Here is a 16,878-nt window from a genome sequence, read left to right as displayed (position 1 = left end):
AGATATCGAAATGATTCCAGATATCGAAATGATTACAGGCATTGAAATGATTCCAGATATCGAAATGATTCCAGACGATGAAATGATTCCTGACATTGAAAACGTGCCTGTGGTTGAAACGTGAACTTGGAGGAAAAGACACAAAATCTCGACACCAGTCATAGTACACTAATCCCACGTATCTTGCGCGCATAAAGCCCGGCTTCAATTTAGGAAGCAATCCGACTTCTCAATTGTTCAAATAACTTGGGACATTGAAAATGTGCCCACGGTAGTTGCTCGGAACTCGGAATGGCGAGGGAGACAACAAGCCTCCCGCAAAACTCCAAGAATCGCAAATAAAACCAATTCGTGAAGTTCAAGCCGTAAAACAGTACAATGAGTAGAAGTGATTCCCGATAGTTGAGATAATCTTAGACATTGAAAAGCCTGATATCTAGTCGCGATTTGCGCACCCCGCAATTCCTCGCTGCGTAGGGCATATGGCTCACATGGCTTAACTCTGCACCACCCATGCAATTCATCAACTTCGAAAACCCACAAAGTCATGAGGTACTACACAATCACAACAAAAAGTGGTAATAATGAAGACATTTTGATAGAACGCTGGAGAATTTGAAGATCGCCTCAGAACACTATCCAAAGGCCCAGGAAATCCCCAATGAATCCACAAGCTTGTAGATACCACCAACTAGAACGTGTGCACTTCTTGAATCGATTAATACGACATCAGTCTTAGATAATATGCGATGCAGGACACAAGATGAAGTGATGGAGGAAAAAAGCCAAGGTTGACACCAATATAGTCCTAACCCAACTCAAATAACGATACCAGTCCTCAATGTTTACCTTTAATTGGGACATTGTACCGTCTTCCATTGTCGGGCCACGATTCATGATATTGGATTTTGTATGTTGAGGTAGATTTTGGGTCAGTATTGACAGTCGTCTGTAGAATATCCACTAGCGTATCCTTGCAGTGGCGGCCTCACATTAGTCATCACTACAATAAGGCAATAGTAACAAATTTTCTGAACTAGTGCGTCGCTTAACCTGGTAATCTGTAAGAGGAAACCACACTGAATATTCCTAATTTTGAACTTCGAACTTTCTTCGTCGACAATTAACATTCCATCGCCAATAACGTCAAGATGGGGTATGTACATGATTTCCTATTGTTTCCTTCCAATCTGCTATCTACAATGCTCTACTTCCTACTTTTTGGAATAAGCGCGATTGAAAATGAGGAAAAAGCATTCAAACTTCCCCTCAGCAGCCAATTTTTGACGGATTTGATCGACGACGACATACCTTGAGTCGCAGAACTTTGGAACTCTTGCTAACGTAGAAAAACAGCCGTGTCATACGCAACCAAAGAAAGGGCCGTGGCTCGATCTTCACAGCCAACACCAGATTGAACAAGGCACCAGCTCAGTTCCGAACTCTCGACTATGCTGAGAGACACGGTTACGTCCGTGGTGTCGTAAAGGACATCATCCACGACCCAGGACGTGGTGCTCCTCTCGCCAAGGTTGTCTTCCGCGATCCATACAGATTCAAGCTCCACACCGAGACTTTCATCGCCAACGAAGGAATGTACACCGGTCAATTCATCTACGCTGGAAAGAACGCCAACCTCACAGTCGGAAACGTTCTCCCTCTCGGATCTGTTCCAGAAGGTACCGTTATCTCCAACGTTGAAGAGAAGGCAGGCGACCGTGGTGCGTTGGGACGTACCTCTGGCAACTATGTTACCGTCATCGGACACAACCCTGATGAGGGCAAGACCCGTGTCAAGCTCCCATCCGGTGCCAAGAAGGTCATTAAGAGCAGTGCCCGTGGAATGATTGGTATTGTTGCTGGTGGAGGAAGAACCGACAAACCTCTCTTGAGTACGTTTTGAAAGGCCCAATCGACAATAAAGGATATAGAAAGTTTGGTATACTGATAATTCATACAGAGGCATCCCGTGCTAAGCACAAGTTCGCCGTCAAGCGTAACTCATGGCCAAAGACTCGTGGTGTTGCCATGAACCCTGTTGACCATCCTCACGGAGTACGTAAAATTTACCATTCTTGCCAGAATCAAGCGCTAATAACAAATAGGGTGGTAACCATCAACATATTGGTAAAGCATCCACAATCTCAAGATACGCTGCACAAGGTCAAAGGCTGGTCTTATTGCTGCGAGAAGAACTGGTCTGTTACGTGGTACCCAAAAGGTCAAGGATTGAGCGAGTTGAGGGGATTTTCATTGCTTCGGATATGTTGGGCCTGCATCTTTGTAATTTGGGATGGATCTCAACGAGGATGACAGAAAAGAATTCTACCAAACAATCTTGTGTGCTCTGGCATGATTTACTAGTGATCAGAAGATCGTGATGGCATGTTAACAGGCACTAAACAAAATGAATTGATGGCTTTTCTACCAACTTGAGTCCAAAAACTTGAAACTCGTAATCTCCAATGACCAGACTATCATTTCACAAGGACATACATTTATTCTGTGATTTCACAAGCACCCTCATTTATTTTGTGAACTGTGGGAACAATACTTCTTGGCTCCCATTATGATTTACTTAGGAAGATTGGTTCCTCGCAGTGGGCCTTTGTTTCTCGGAAGCCGAGCCCAATTTCAGCCCCACCATATCTTTCTTCACCACGCCGTAACCCCGCCATTAAAATATAACAACTTAAAATATACCATCAGAGCTATAGTAACGATGTCGGGAACTAAAGAATACGCCCTCCTTTGCTTGGAGAACCCATTGCTTGGTAAGTAGAGTCATAACCTCGACCATTTCTAAATGTCTCACCCTTGGACGCACAATCAACATGCAGAGCTCTCAACAGCTTCGAAATAGCAAATTTCGAGACTCGAGTCCATCATTCTCAAGGGAAAGAGCTATCTCCATCCAAGCTTTCAACCCATTTTCTGCCAATATAACCATTCAGCTGAAACTAACTTCATCATACAGATATCCAAGCCCAAGGAAACCAAGCCCTTCTCGACAAATACGGCCTCAAGCCCAACGATGCCATCCTCGCTGAAGAGAAACACGCCGGCATCTACGAAGATCTCCTCAACAACTACTCCGCCAAATTGATTGCCGGAGGTGGAGCCCAAAACACTGCTCGTGGAGCCCAATACATTCTCCCTCCCAACAGCGTTGTATTCCTTGGTGGAGTCGGTGACGACAAGTATGCCGCTATTTTACACGATGCTGTCAAGACCGCCGGTCTCCGTGTTGAATACCGTGTTGACAAAACCCAACCCACCGGACGCTGTGGTGTTGTGATCACTGACCACAACCGATCTATGTGTACCGATTTGGGTGCTGCCAATCACTACGACTTGGAACATTTGAAGTCCCCCGAGGTCTGGAAGTTGGTTGAGAATGCTACACACTACTTTGTCGGTGGATATCATTTGACCGTCTGTCCACCAGCTATCCAAGCTCTTGCTGAAGAGGCCGCTAAGAACAACAAGGCATTTGTCTTTTCCCTTTCTGCACCATTCATTTCTCAGTTCTTCAAGGAGCCTCTTGATGCCACTGCTCCTTACTGGGATTATGTCATTGGTAATGAGACTGAGGCTTTGGCTTGGGCTGAAAGCCATGGTGTTGAGTCCAAGGATATTAAGGAGATTGCTAAGGCATTGGCTGCTTTGCCAAAGGAGAACAAGAAGAGAGAGAGAGTTGCTATTATTACACAAGGAACTCTTCCTACTGTTGTAGCTGTCAACGGACAAGATGTTAAGGAATACCCGGTCCATGCCATCGACAAGAACTTGATCAACGATACCACGGGTGCAGGAGATGCTTTCGCCGCTGGCTTTACTGCTGGTTTGGTTGCTGGCGAATCCCTCGATCAATGCGTTGATCAAGGACAATGGTTGGCTAAGTTGAGTATTCAGGAGTTGGGTCCTTCGTAAGTCTTTCATTCATGTCATACATGCACATTACATTGGTCAAAAATTGGCGTACAATTTCATCAAATTGTCTAGATTACAGACTAACGATATTTGCAGATTCCCCTTCCCTAAGCAGACTTACAAGCCTACCAGCCAATAGATACCTATAAGCTATTCCCCATTCTGATTCTAGACGGCGTTCGGGTGATGGTTTCAACAACAGGAGCGTCTACAATCGAAATGATGTAGTGCATGATGCATTGACTTTACGATCCTCCACGATCAATTCATAGAGCTAGCGTGTTTTTTAGAAACCCAATAAAACGTTATTTACTGATATCTGCTTTGATAACTCTCGGTTACAGCTTCTGACTGTGATCTTCTTACAATGTGTCGATGTCATCTGCCTGCTGATGATTCCTGATGATTCCTGATGATAACCTGGACTATGTAAGAGTGAAAACATCTTACTGGTTAGTGACGACAGACGCAAGACGGGTATCAGATGAAGATGTGGATGATTTCATTAATTAGATTGGTGGGTTATAATGAACCTTCAATGATTCAAAATAATGAATTGAACTCAGCCTCGGTGACCTTGTCCAGCGGGGGGTGTATGGTTGTAATTGTCATTTTCAGTCTGACTGTTCCAAATTGAGCTCTGTAACATTGTACTTCGATCAAACTCGCTAGCACCTGTATAGATACTGCTATCGTGGCCATTATAGGATGGGCGGCTTAAGGTCCTACCGTAGTATGCCTTCGGTGGTGAGTTGTTCGCGTAGATGCTGCTGTTTGTTGAAAACCCCGACGATGAGATTGACATAGGTTCGAACTGCTTCGTCAATGACTCCTGCAACATTTGGTTGACTGGCGTGGAGGCATCAAAAGATGAGAATGTGCTCCTTGCATTATTCGCAACACCATTTGTGCCTCGTTGCATTCCGGTCATGTTGTCGAGGGCCGCAACAGCAGCAAGCTGGTCTTTGCTGGTTGAGTAATTCATTGATGAAAATCCACCAGAGCTTGATGACTTTTCGGGACTGATGGGTCGAAGCTCATTAGGCTTGGGTGTGAAGGGCGAGCCCCAGATTCCAGGTAGACTTGGAAAGCCTTTGGTGGGTGTTATATGGTTACTTGCCAATGGACGTGTTCTTTCGAAGCCAATAGGCGCAAATACCGCATTTGCAGTAGAGCTGCTCATACCATAAGATGTATCTTCGCTAGGAGCAAGACTTGCAGGCTCAAGCAAATCGTCTACCATACGATTCATTTCATTATCCATAATGCCTAAGGAGTCCGATACTACAGCCACCTCGTTGCTGGTGTTCGTGTCGTTCTGCACAGCGTAAGTGGATTTCGCTGGCTGACTTGGTATTGTAGAGCCATTTGAGGGGGGTTCGATAGCGCTTTCAGTACCATAGACAAATCTGCTATCATCGGTCATCATAATTGGACATGGTTTTTCGAAATGGAGAGCCATTCCAGCTCGTAAGATATCCCGGATACGAGCATAATTCTCGTTATGGGATTGTCGAATGATACCGTCGGAGATGCGAGCTTTCAAAAAGCCATCATCTTTATTGTAGAGACTGTATTCTTCCAAACCATCTGGCAAATCCCGGAGAGGCTTAAATCCGAGTGTCTGTTCGTCTTCAGGCAACAAATACGAAAGATAAGGAAGCGATGCGACAGGAAAGAACCCGACGAGAGCAGAAAGGGCATCTGCAGCTGTCTTCCACATTCTCTGAATATGACCAATTAATGGACCTGTAGACTCCCGGTCAACTCCATCTCCGAGACCGACAAGAAGGAGACGTTGAGAGATGATCCAGGCGAAATATTGTCGAATGGTGGGGAGGACTCTAATTGCGACTGGGCTGAGCTTTTCGAAGGAATCGCCAGATGAATCTGTGGCAGTCAAAGACTCCAGGTTTTCAGCTTCAGCTGCATCGGCAAGCTCTGAGATAAGTGCTTGTAGCAGGACGCAGAATACTTGAAGATTGAAGCCAAGAAGGAAATAAAAAGACTTTTTGAGGTCATCGGTTACACCACCCTCTGCTTCTACATATCATGTCAAAATCTCTACGTGAAAAAACTAAAATCAAGACAAGAGGAATCAATTTACCTGTAAGCCTCTGGGTTGCCAGATAATTTGCAGCCATATTTATTAGCACCAGCTTGTTTAGAGTTTCCTCAAAAGAGTGATCCTTCAAAGCCGAGACCAATTGACCCAAAACTTCATTCTCTAATTCTCCTTGCGTAGAAAATTCCACACCCTTGTAAAATCTTGCATGTAGTCTCACGAACCAAATGACAAGAGCAGACTCGACGGGCGCTGGGCGACGTCTACTCTGCCTTTCCTTCTCCCAACTAGTAGATATTTTTTTGTACTCAATAGCCAAGTTTCCACGAGCTAATGTATGGGGCTCCTTGACAGCAACTGCACGTAACAAATGGTATAATGCATCGAGATGACTGCCATCAGCGAGAGCAATGACCGCCATCTGGTTGTGGGCATTTCCAGAATCGGGGTAAAGAGCTTCAGCTAGAGAATAGTATCCTAGGGCAGGGTCCCAACTGCGCTCTTTAGTTCTTAAGTCATTTCGATATCTACTCAAGTCTCCGAGACGAAGTAGGGTGAAGTGGCAGGAAAGCTTAAGCAGATGTTCAAGGGTTCTGCCAGCTTTGATAGGCTTGTCCACAGACAACGGGCTCAAAGAAAGACGGTTCGCGATGCGTTGCAATGCAGGAAGAGGACCAAAGTGAGAGGCAACACGCTGAATGTATCCCTTGTAGAAAAACTGGCTCTCTTTAAGGAAATCGACATAGTGCTTCTCTAGCTTTCGGCGCTCCACAGCGCGGCGTCTCTGGTCGGCGGAACGGTAATGAGCGACGAGCTTTCGATATCGGGAATTGATCAGACTATGCGAGTCCCAGAGACGGTGTTGTACACGCTGCTTAGTAGCATATTCGAAGTCGCCAAAGATGACTGCTTCACAAGCAATGCGCAACCTGATATCATTAGAGTGGTGCAATAAGACAAGAAGACAATAACGGACTGTGTGAGAAGATGTTGAATATCTTCGAATGTAGGGGAATCTTTATTCAGCTGCGACTGTAACTCCTTTTCAATCTTTTGTGCAACGCTGAGGAGACGAAAGTTAGCATGAATCGGCGGCATAATATTTGCGACTGCGACAATAGAAACTTACAGCCAGTTTTGTTGAATAGAAGATTTATCCATAGCTAAAGTTCCTCAGGAGATTATACAGAACCCCAAGGTTGACTTATTGTTAGGTTGATTTTTGTCTTCCTGCACCAGAATAATAGTTGTAGGAGTTGGCCATGGAGTCTGGTGGGAAAATAAATGTGAGGGAAGATCACAAAATTGAAGTTTGGGGAATTTGCCAAAAAATCTAGGTGAATACAAATTCGATGAAATATAATTCACTATTTGATTATCGTTTCAAGGAATCAAGCAAGATTGAAATGACAAAAAGACTTTATGGTCTTTCTGAGCCTTATGCTTATGAGAATACATGAGGAGAGTGAGGGGAAGAAATCGATGATGAGTTATGATTGAAGTGATGCTCCAGTTTCCTACTGGTAAGTTTAGTACGATTTCCCTTATTTTTCTGCCGTGTTACATTTTGTACACCGCCTTACATTCACGCCAAGACAACCTCGCAACTTAACCTTCCAGTATGTCAGAGGTTCCCACAGGGCACATCACAACACAAACAATCTGTTGTCACCGGGGAAAAAACAGCAATAATATTCAAGTATAATCTAATATCAGGAGGGACATTGTTACACTACACATCACTCGGAAAGAGCAACAACTTTTCTTCAACTCCCAGGTCTCAATCTTCAACCCTCTACACTCACTTGATCTCATCGATTTACTTCGACATCTTAACCGCAGGTGGGTGAGGATATACCCAATCATTACAGGTAAAGAAGGGGAATCTGAAGCAGAGGGAAAACTACTTTTCAATAATAGAGTAATTTCCCCCGCATCTTATAACATTCTTTCATTTTCTTTCATCTTGTTACACAATGACAAAACGTTTACGAGATGAAGAGTTTGATGATCCTTCTTCTCCAGAATCAGAGATTATAGAGACTCCCAATCCATCCGACATACAGGAACCCAAAGCCACCTCAAATTCTACGCCTCAAGCCTCCTCCAAATTTGTTCACCTTGGTGAGGAGACCGGTGAAGCTCCAACAGTAATGCGGTGCTCTTTGCCAGGCCATCAGCGAACATTATCCTTCCCTTCATTTGATGACTATGAAGTACACTATAAAAAGTCTCACATGAACAGATGTTTGGAATGTCGTAAGAACCTTCCCTCGGAACATTTCCTCAATCTTCATATTGAGGAAAATCATGATGCATTGGTTAGTGTTAGGAAGGACCGAGGAGAAAAGATTGTAAGATAATCCATAAGTGTGTATGCTCTGTAGCTACTGATTCTTTAATAGTATTCTTGTTTTGTTGAGGACTGTGATAGGAAATGCTCAACTCCTCAGAAGAGACGTATGCATCTCATTGATAAACATATGTTCCCTCAGCAGTATGACTTCTTCGTTGTGAATGATGGTATTGATCATAAAAGCTCCATGCTTAGATCAGGACGCCATGGACATCGAAGACACAGCTCGGCAGCAAAAACGAAAGTTGAAGAAGTTAGACAACGTGCCGCCACTACTGAGCCAACTTTGAACAATCAAGGCATCAACCAAGAATTTACTGGTGGATCCAGCGTCCCCTCAGCGCAGACCGAAGATGATGCCATGGAAGTATCTGAGACGGCTGCATCAGTTCTTGAACCAGAAGACGATCAGATGAAAGGTTTAGAAACAGCCATGTCATCACTGAGATTTGTCCCGAGTAGTGTTAGATTCGGCAGGGGACGCGGAAGGGGAAGGGGATTCAGCAAAGCCTGATGTGATATGGATTCACGATTTTATGATGTTATGAGAATTAAGAAAGTCTATAGTGGCACGAGCACTTACTTACAGAATTTAACCTGTGGCTTTCACATTGATTTGCAACTCATGGTTGAGCATGTCTATAAAGCATTGAACACTATGACAACCAAGAAAGTTTATATCGGCACGAGCACCTGTTTTATGCGATTGTACTCGTGACTACACACTGACTTGCAACAGATGACTGAGTGTCCCTTCAATATACAGGCGTTGAACTCCATACCTAGGTATGATCATAGTAACAATGGTAACTATTTTAATGAAGTCGATTTAGAACGGGTATTGAATATTTGGATCCGCAAATATACATACAGCATTTGATGATCTGGGGATAAATGTATGGAAAGAGTGGGTAGAATACGTCATCGTGTGCCTCACATCACTTACTGTATGTTAAGGAGATACATGGGATCTCGTCGAATAAAATCAATTCATATTGGGTATCTGTATCCAAAGTATCCTCTATCCAGCTCCAAAACGCCGACGTCAATATTTACAAGGCCTATATTATCTTGTGGTATTAAAACAAACTCATGCGAGCCCCCCAACTATCTGCTCTTGGGTTTATAGTAATCTGATAAGGAAATGGATTTGCCTCGCTCGTGGTAATAGGTGGTATATGATCTTTCTCCATATTGACTGTTGTTACGATCTTCATTGCCGCTTTCAATAACATAGCCTCCATCGCATTCCTGACCTTTGCTCGTTCTGTAGAGCGCGGTGTGAGCCAGTCGTAACCATATAATAGTGTATTCGGATATCCTTACCACTTTCTGTTCGCGGAGTAGCCAATGTGACATCCAAAGTCCACTGTTCCCAACATACCTCTTCCTCCTGTATCGTCCAAATTAGCAAGGCGATATTTTGAATAGAAAGAATGCGACCCGGATGATCGGAATTGGATTCCAGAATCAACATACCCCCTTCGTAAACCAAGCCTTTCTTCGTTTCTTCTCAAAAAATTGAACAGCCATTTGTCCTCTAACACCAGTATTTCTCGCGCCAGTTTCCGAAGTGGTGTCTAGTTGCCGCACCAGAGCAGCGGTCCTTTGGTCGATAAGTGTTTCAATTTCAACATTCTCAATGTATGGCAGAGTCATGTCCAGGACATCGCGAGACTTTGGTCTAATAGAAGGGAAGAAGCGTTGGAAGAAAATGGTATGTAGAATGCCTGTATAGGAGTCGAGTTAGCAGGCGCATAATAGCAACAAGTCGTTGATGAAGGTAAGAAAACACCGTTTCTACTTGCCTCTAATGACCTCTTTCACTGAGGTAGGGTCAGCAAACACCTCAATAATATATTCTGGCGGTCTGCGCTGGTCCATTGCCACTATTCAGTCTTCTCATTTGTGTTTGTGTTTGTTGTTTCCAGAGTTCGATCGTGCACCTTATAAAAGCTTTGCACTTTAAGCTTTGGTCGTTTTGGCCTTTGTGCATTTACATGGAGGGGTAAGGAGTTATGCAATAGATGCAATAGTGTACGGAGTAAACTCGAATGCTTATCGGTACATGTATATCAATGGGTCTGTCAGCCGAGTTGTGGCTGGCACGGCTGGCAAATTACCATCCTCGGCCTTCAGAGACAACAAAGGGAGCTTTCCTCACATTTCAAGGTTCCTGAGGGAAACTTTATAATTAAAACTTATCATTTCAACATTCAATATTATTTCATTTTCTTCACATTTTCAAGCTTTTAAACAATCATCCTTCAACGTTATGTGATTGTAGTTTAATTCTTTTTCTTTAAAAGAACAAAATCATGAATTCCCTTCGCAAATGGGCAAGGAGGAATAGGACTCCCCTTGCGATTGGTTTCGGAGTGATTGGTGTAGGCTATGTAGCTACTCAGTACGTGCTAGGAAAGATTCATGATGCTCGACAACGTATGAGTAGTGATCGTATAGCTCGAGAGAAGTAAAGTTTGATACCCACCGAGATAGTGACTTATGCTTATCCACTTATTCTTAGTCTTCGACGTCGGTTTGAACAAAATCAGGAGGATTGTACTTACACCGTCTTGGCCCTCCTGCCCACCGCCACCGAGAATATTCTTGCAGAATTGAAAACAGAGAGAATCACCGACGAGTTGCAACAACAAAAAGCTGCGAAGCAGGCACGAAATGGAGCCGATCGTCGATCTGATTGGGGTTCCAGTCCTCCTAGTATTACCGATGACGATGGCAGAAGCATGGTGAGTTTTAGTGATAGTGGAATGCATATAAGTCAACTCGGAATACCTTCAGGATTAGAGTTGGGTGTTGATGGAGCACAAGATGGAGGGCAACAAGGAGAACAGCAAGCACAAAAGATCAAAAGGTCGAAGATGCAATTATGGAATGATCTTAAGATTAGCTGTAAGATAATTGAAGTTCGATTTTACATTCATTGCTAATATCTGCTAGCTATCACGCGATCATTCACTTTGATATATACTCTCTCTCTTCTCACTCTACTCACACGGATTCAACTTAATCTACTAGGACGTCGCAGTTATCTTTCGAGTGTAGTCTCGCTAGCCACTGGTGGCGTGGAACAGTCAACAATAAGCTTGGAAAACAACGATGATGACAATTCAGATCAAGCCTATGGAAACGATTTCGAGACGAATAGACGATACTTGACATTCAGCTGGTGGTTGCTTCATAGAGGGTGGAGAGATGTCATGTTCAAGGTTGAAGCTGCGGTAAAAGAAGTATTCAAGGACACTTCTATCAGAGAAGAACTCACCATGGCTAAGTTCTCCGAATTGACGCTTGAGGTCCGTAAAAAGGTAGAAGGAGCCACCCCCGAAGACAGACAGGCTACTCGCTGGTTACAATACCTCTTACCTCCTCGAGACCAAGAGGATTTCGTCATCAAAGAATCCGGCATGAAAACTATGGAGCCTGAGACACCTTCATCGTCCCTGTGTCACCATTAAGACGACTCCTTGATGAAACCTCGGATCTTATTGACTCTCCACCATTCTCCCACGTTCTGACTATGCTTCTTGATGCCGGTTTCTCAACTCTTGTTGAACAAAAGATCGCTCAACAAAGCTTCAAGATTCCGTCTCAGCCTGAAGATGCTCGTGTTACTGAAATCGTTGAGCCAAACGCGGTAAAGCTTCCATTGATTTTAGCTGTGCTTACCAGACAGGCTCATTCCATTGGAAATGGTGTGCCTAATGAATACCTTCAAGCCATGGAGCAGGTTAGGGAATTAGAGGCTTTTGCCGCAGTGGTTTATTCTAGTCACGAGAATGAGATTAATCCGATCGATGATTTTGGGAGTGCCGTGTTAGTGCCAAAGAATGGCTTGGGCGAATCTGAAATGACCTCTGTGGCTTCGAATGGCCAAGATAGTCTTATTGACGTGGGAACTGCTAGCAGATTTGAAAGTGCGTGGGGGAAAGCGGTAGACCCCGCGGACAAAGTAACATCTTTGTAGATTGGATCTGGGCGAGGCTTATACAAAGCCGAGGGAATTTTTGGAATATGGGAATCACTATTGGGCAAGGTTGCGGGAAATTCATTGAGGCGAAAGAAGAAACGAGTCATGTAAAAGATACCAAAATAATGGCATAATTGTATCATCCTTTAGATCGTTGAGAGCTGTATCGTCTGTTCTATCCTGCTTGGCCCACTTTGATGTACATGTTATGATTTGATCTTCAAAGTCCAGGATACGAAGTACCTGAGAATAGGAGATCGTTTGATTTGTCGAATCCACCCTAGACAATGAAGAGTGAAGTGAGACATATCGTGGAAACCATTTGATTATAAAATCTAAACCCAGTCGGCTTCAACGATGTTATCTAGCAACCCAGAACTGGGTGTTCAGACGTTTTGACTTCCTCGATTTCTCAGGTCGGCTCCTATTTCAACTCCCCATTCTACTAAATATGTCCCCTTTAACCTCGACTCCAATAACCCCCAAACGCCTAGACCTGCAACTATGTTCTATTGTATTACAGTCCAAAATTAAATGCTGTGCGACATTGAATATCCACTGCGTGTAAATCATCAAGTTCGTGATGCGCATTGGACATCAAAGAACACCTTTAACGAATTGGTCGAGGGCCAGCTCGAAGAGCTCGTTTGCAACTCCTTCGCCTCCAGGGTGCTCGACGGGAGATAGCGGGTTCTTGACAACTGCGAAGTATCAGCACATTGTATGAATGATAATGGGGATGGCCATACCAAATTCCACATAAAGATTCACATATATCTGGTGTAGCACCTGCCTCATAGTTGGAGTTTGTGTGTCGGTAAGCATCACGAACTTGATATTCGTTGGCGTCTCATAGTAATGTAACCTATACTGTCCCGTTCGAAACGATATGAAGCTATCGTCCGGTCCTCCTAACTTTCTCACCATATTCCGCAGCGAGAATATAGTTCCAAATATCAGTTTGGCATCGTCTTGCGCGCTCAACTTCCCAGGGCGACTCTTCGGCACGGCAAGTTCTGGAACATTAAGAGGAGGTACGGCGCTGGAGTTACTGGAGCCGGAAATGGGTCGCGCAGTTGCGCCGGTGGTGGAGAGGGGTCGGTCATTATTGCGGTGCCAGAGTTTGGAATAGATGCATTCGGCTGAGGGATATGATTTAGTGTCAATTGCAAATTCCAAGACGTGTATTGACTTACTATGCCTATCGAATATGTAAAAGGAATAAACAACCATGGTGAGAATATAGTTGTAGTCTGAAGTATTTCGGAATGTTGATATTCCCTTGGGACACTTTCGGCCTCGTAACTGATTATTATTGACAAGGCTTCGTCGGTATGTACTCTGTATGTATTATGTATTATGTACTATGTACGGTAAGGGTGGTTCAACGTTGAATAATAGGCTTTAATTTGGTCCCAGGTTCGAAATTAAAATGATAGTACAGGCTAAGCGCACGCTATCAAATTAAGCTTTTATCAAGCTAAGCAAGCCTAATGCCTCTAATCCCAGAGATCGGCCGACCCCTTGACCAAAGCTCCTCATTCGTCAAAGTAATTTTTGGTAGCCTCACGGTTCAATCTTACCTTTCTTCCCCCCCTTCCACCCAAATACTGCTCTCTTTGTCTTTTCTTGTGCTCGACCTTCAACATAGCTGGTCTTTGGGATATGAAGGGAGATATTTAACTTCTACAAAAAATGTCTTCATTCGCTGGCGATTGTGAAAACCCAGGTCATCCGGGTGATATTACCCAGAAAGAGGCTGATGCGGGCATTCTTCCTTCTCACGGTAAGTGAAGGTTTTCAACCTCGCGACCATACGTACCAATACTCTCTATAATGTAACCCGACTTACCTCCTTCATAGGCATTTCTCTCAATATACCCGGTGAATTAGTTGATGGCCGCCCACCTTTGGTACAATACCTGTAAATCGCCTCCAAATGACCCCTCCTTATCTTTATCTCCCGCTAATGGATCTTCAAGTTCCACCCCCGCATACCAAAGTCCTCTTCGACATCACCGTCGCAGTGCCTCTGCACACCGGCAAGTAAAGGTTAGGCCCAAGTCTCACAATCTGGATATTCATTTAAAAATATGCTGATTGCAAAAGGAAACGCTTGATGCAAGATCCGAATACATGAATAATGAAGAAGATGGGAGAGCCGAACATCACATTAATCAATACATTATCAAAGATGAAATTGGCAGGGGCTCTTTCGGGGCTGTTCATCTAGCAGTGGATCAGTACGGGACGGAATTTGTAAGGGCTTCTGTCCTAAGCCGTTGATCATTGGTTTAATATTGGGTACATAGGCAGTCAAAGAGTTCTCCAAATCAAGGTTACGGAAAAGAGCACAATCGAATATCCTTCGAAGGCCACATTATGTCAGACGACCCGGACATCTCGCAGCAGGGAGCGGTTTCAATTCCCCCCTTCATCGCCATTCGGCATCCGACATCCATATCAATGAGCAACGGGGAAATCCTTTGTATCTGATTAAAGAGGAGATCGCTATCATGAAAAAATTGAACCATCCCAATCTTGTTAGTTTGATAGAAGTTTTGGATGATCCTGAGGAAGATTCTCTTTATATGGTTTTGGAAATGTGTAAGAAAGGCGTTGTCATGAAGGTTGGGCTTGGAGAGAAAGCAGATCCATATGATGTTGAAAGTTGCAGGTGCTGGTTTAGAGATCTAATACTTGGCATTGAATATCGTAAGTACCTACGGCAATCTTCTGTATTGACATCATGGCTCACATCACGAAGTTCATGCTCAAGGCGTTGTGCACCGGGACATCAAGCCGGATAATCTACTTTTAACCGAAGACGACGTGCTGAAAGTTGTGGATTTCGGAGTTTCTGAAATGTTTGAAAAGGCTTCAGATATGATGACAGCCAAATCTACAGGGTCTCCGGCGTTTTTACCTCCTGAGTTGTGCGTAACGAAGCATGGCGATGTTTCCGGAAGGGCGGCTGACATATGGTCCATGGGAATCTCATTGTATTGTCTGCGCTTCGGTCACATACCTTTCGAACGGACCGGAGTACTTGAATTGTATGAGGCAATCAAGAATGATGAGGTTGACTATGAGCCAAGTACCGACCCTCAGTTTGTCGATTTAATGCGAAGAATTCTGGAAAAAGATCCAAAAAAGAGAATTACTATGGATGAAATTCGCGTATGCTTCCCCTATACGTTTTACCGAATATGGCTGACATTCAGTAGGAACATCCCTGGGTGACTAATAATGGAACTGACCCATTACTACCAAAGGAAGAGAACATTGCAAATCTAGTTGAGCCGCCGAGTGAAATCGAGGTCAATCATGCAATAACTGCTAAAATGAGGGGTCTTCTCGCGGTTATGAAGGCTGTGAAGAAATTCAAGTCTAAAATGGAGCAGAGAAGACCTAATGCTATCTCTGAGACATTAGGGAAAGGTATTCGTGTTCTACACCCATCTATTGGGATGACCGAGCAAAAAGAATCCGCGCTTCATAGGTCCAAAAGCTCGGATCTCGAGGATAGACGTCTGGTTGAAGCAGCACTTGCTGCTGAAGGTGTACACCATGATGGAACATATCCATCGGCTGATGGTCCTAGGACTATGGCGAGCCGAATGGACTCTTCTAGTACAATTGTAGTGGATGAGGAGCCTATAGTCAAGAAAGTCCAATCACGTAGTATCGCGAAGACTGATTCATCTAATTCGATAGAAAAACGCCCAGAGTTTCGGGAACAGCAATCTGGTGACAAGGGCCACGCTCACGACCCTTTGGACGAACAGCCTCTGTACCTGGGAATTGGTGCCGGAGTTGGGGAAGACGGCGATCCTCTAAATGAACCCGTACAAGAATTGATAGCTGAATCCCCTACAGCAGCCGATTTCAATATATACGATACCGCCTACCAACAAGAGGTCGATAGAATTCGTGCTGTCCAAGGGCACGCCGCGACTGTCTATCTGACGCGAAGAGTAGATCATAAAAAGGAATATAAAGCTGATCGTCACATGAAAAATCTCCCAAATCATACGGAGATGAAGGGTAGAATTCAAGAAGGATGGAAGGGCCTTGTAGATCGCGCCCAGGAAAGTAAAGATGAACGTTCTCTTCATGAGAAACTTACAGAAGGCCATCAGGCTTTCTCCGAGTTGGTATCTAAGGCGGTGGAGAACACGAGGAATATGGGAAGAGATGTCAGTGAGAGGGAAGGGGCTACGTCTGAGAAGTAGTGCACGGGGCTATGTGGAAACTAAAGGAAAAGATCGAGGAAGGAAAATATCATGACATAGATGGTCAAGTGAAGTTATTGTTCTGGCAGGCGTTTAACGTATGTCAGTAGTGAGTTGTCAGATGGGTTGATACGATTCTCGAATACCATAATTTTGCAATACAAGATAACTGTTTTTATTATAGCTACGTCGAGAAGCTATGAGTATTGGATTTATAGGGTCCCTGTAGATGTTGTCAGACGTGCCTGCTGTCTGTCTATTGAATCTTTTACTATGTATACCACGCATATTTCAACAG

The 16,878-nt window shown here is 44.1% G+C and overlaps 8 protein-coding genes across 8 annotated transcripts; 5 read left to right on the top strand and 3 right to left on the bottom strand.

Annotated features, from left to right (window-relative positions):
• Positions 1 to 1,151: 1,151 nt before the first annotated feature.
• Positions 1,152 to 2,233, top strand: Bfra_006460cb (putative 60s ribosomal protein l2 protein; the record flags this gene model as incomplete). Its single annotated transcript, XM_037336833.1, has 4 exons — positions 1,152 to 1,156; positions 1,357 to 1,892; positions 1,961 to 2,055; positions 2,150 to 2,233. The coding sequence occupies 4 exons, from the start codon at positions 1,152 to 1,154 to the stop codon at positions 2,231 to 2,233; spliced, it is 720 nt and encodes a 239-aa protein (XP_037198199.1).
• A 489-nt stretch (positions 2,234 to 2,722) lies between these two features.
• On the top strand, positions 2,723 to 3,933 carry Bfra_006460ca (putative adenosine kinase protein; the record flags this gene model as incomplete). The annotated part of the gene is made up of 2 exons (XM_037336832.1): positions 2,723 to 2,774; positions 2,978 to 3,933. 2 exons carry the CDS (start codon positions 2,723 to 2,725, stop codon positions 3,931 to 3,933), a joined length of 1,008 nt encoding a protein of 335 aa, XP_037198198.1.
• A 562-nt stretch (positions 3,934 to 4,495) lies between these two features.
• On the bottom strand, positions 4,496 to 7,159 carry Bfra_006459 (putative protein smg7 protein; the record flags this gene model as incomplete). Its single annotated transcript, XM_037336831.1, has 4 exons — positions 4,496 to 5,976; positions 6,041 to 6,927; positions 6,975 to 7,061; positions 7,128 to 7,159. 4 exons carry the CDS (start codon positions 7,157 to 7,159, stop codon positions 4,496 to 4,498), a joined length of 2,487 nt encoding a protein of 828 aa, XP_037198197.1.
• An 815-nt stretch (positions 7,160 to 7,974) lies between these two features.
• Bfra_006458 (putative c2h2 type zinc finger domain protein) lies at positions 7,975 to 8,868 on the top strand (the record flags this gene model as incomplete). Its single annotated transcript, XM_037336830.1, has 2 exons — positions 7,975 to 8,352; positions 8,404 to 8,868. The coding sequence occupies 2 exons, from the start codon at positions 7,975 to 7,977 to the stop codon at positions 8,866 to 8,868; spliced, it is 843 nt and encodes a 280-aa protein (XP_037198196.1).
• Positions 8,869 to 9,433: 565 nt separating this feature from the next.
• Positions 9,434 to 10,238, bottom strand: Bfra_006457 (putative duf1649 domain protein; the record flags this gene model as incomplete). Its single annotated transcript, XM_037336829.1, has 4 exons — positions 9,434 to 9,621; positions 9,681 to 9,747; positions 9,834 to 10,084; positions 10,163 to 10,238. 4 exons carry the CDS (start codon positions 10,236 to 10,238, stop codon positions 9,434 to 9,436), a joined length of 582 nt encoding a protein of 193 aa, XP_037198195.1.
• A 434-nt stretch (positions 10,239 to 10,672) lies between these two features.
• Bfra_006456 (putative peroxin-3 family protein) lies at positions 10,673 to 12,342 on the top strand (the record flags this gene model as incomplete). Its single annotated transcript, XM_037336828.1, is given in 4 exon segments — positions 10,673 to 10,761; positions 10,882 to 11,267; positions 11,316 to 11,820; positions 11,835 to 12,342. 4 exon segments carry the CDS (start codon positions 10,673 to 10,675, stop codon positions 12,340 to 12,342), a joined length of 1,488 nt encoding a protein of 495 aa, XP_037198194.1.
• Positions 12,343 to 12,942: 600 nt separating this feature from the next.
• On the bottom strand, positions 12,943 to 13,578 carry Bfra_006455 (putative trapp complex subunit protein; the record flags this gene model as incomplete). The annotated part of the gene is made up of 3 exons (XM_037336827.1): positions 12,943 to 13,046; positions 13,095 to 13,487; positions 13,542 to 13,578. 3 exons carry the CDS (start codon positions 13,576 to 13,578, stop codon positions 12,943 to 12,945), a joined length of 534 nt encoding a protein of 177 aa, XP_037198193.1.
• A 462-nt stretch (positions 13,579 to 14,040) lies between these two features.
• On the top strand, positions 14,041 to 16,580 carry Bfra_006454 (putative calcium calmodulin-dependent protein kinase kinase protein; the record flags this gene model as incomplete). The annotated part of the gene is made up of 7 exons (XM_037336826.1): positions 14,041 to 14,131; positions 14,209 to 14,269; positions 14,328 to 14,397; positions 14,455 to 14,604; positions 14,658 to 15,060; positions 15,113 to 15,525; positions 15,573 to 16,580. 7 exons carry the CDS (start codon positions 14,041 to 14,043, stop codon positions 16,578 to 16,580), a joined length of 2,196 nt encoding a protein of 731 aa, XP_037198192.1.
• Between the last annotated feature and the right edge of the window lie 298 nt (positions 16,581 to 16,878).

The sequence above is a fragment of the Botrytis fragariae genome (assembly GCF_013461495.1).
Source record: "Botrytis fragariae strain BVB16 chromosome Unknown tig00000000, whole genome shotgun sequence".
In the NCBI taxonomy this organism is placed as follows: domain Eukaryota; kingdom Fungi; phylum Ascomycota; class Leotiomycetes; order Helotiales; family Sclerotiniaceae; genus Botrytis; species Botrytis fragariae.
This window is presented reverse-complemented; position numbering and strand designations above follow the sequence as displayed.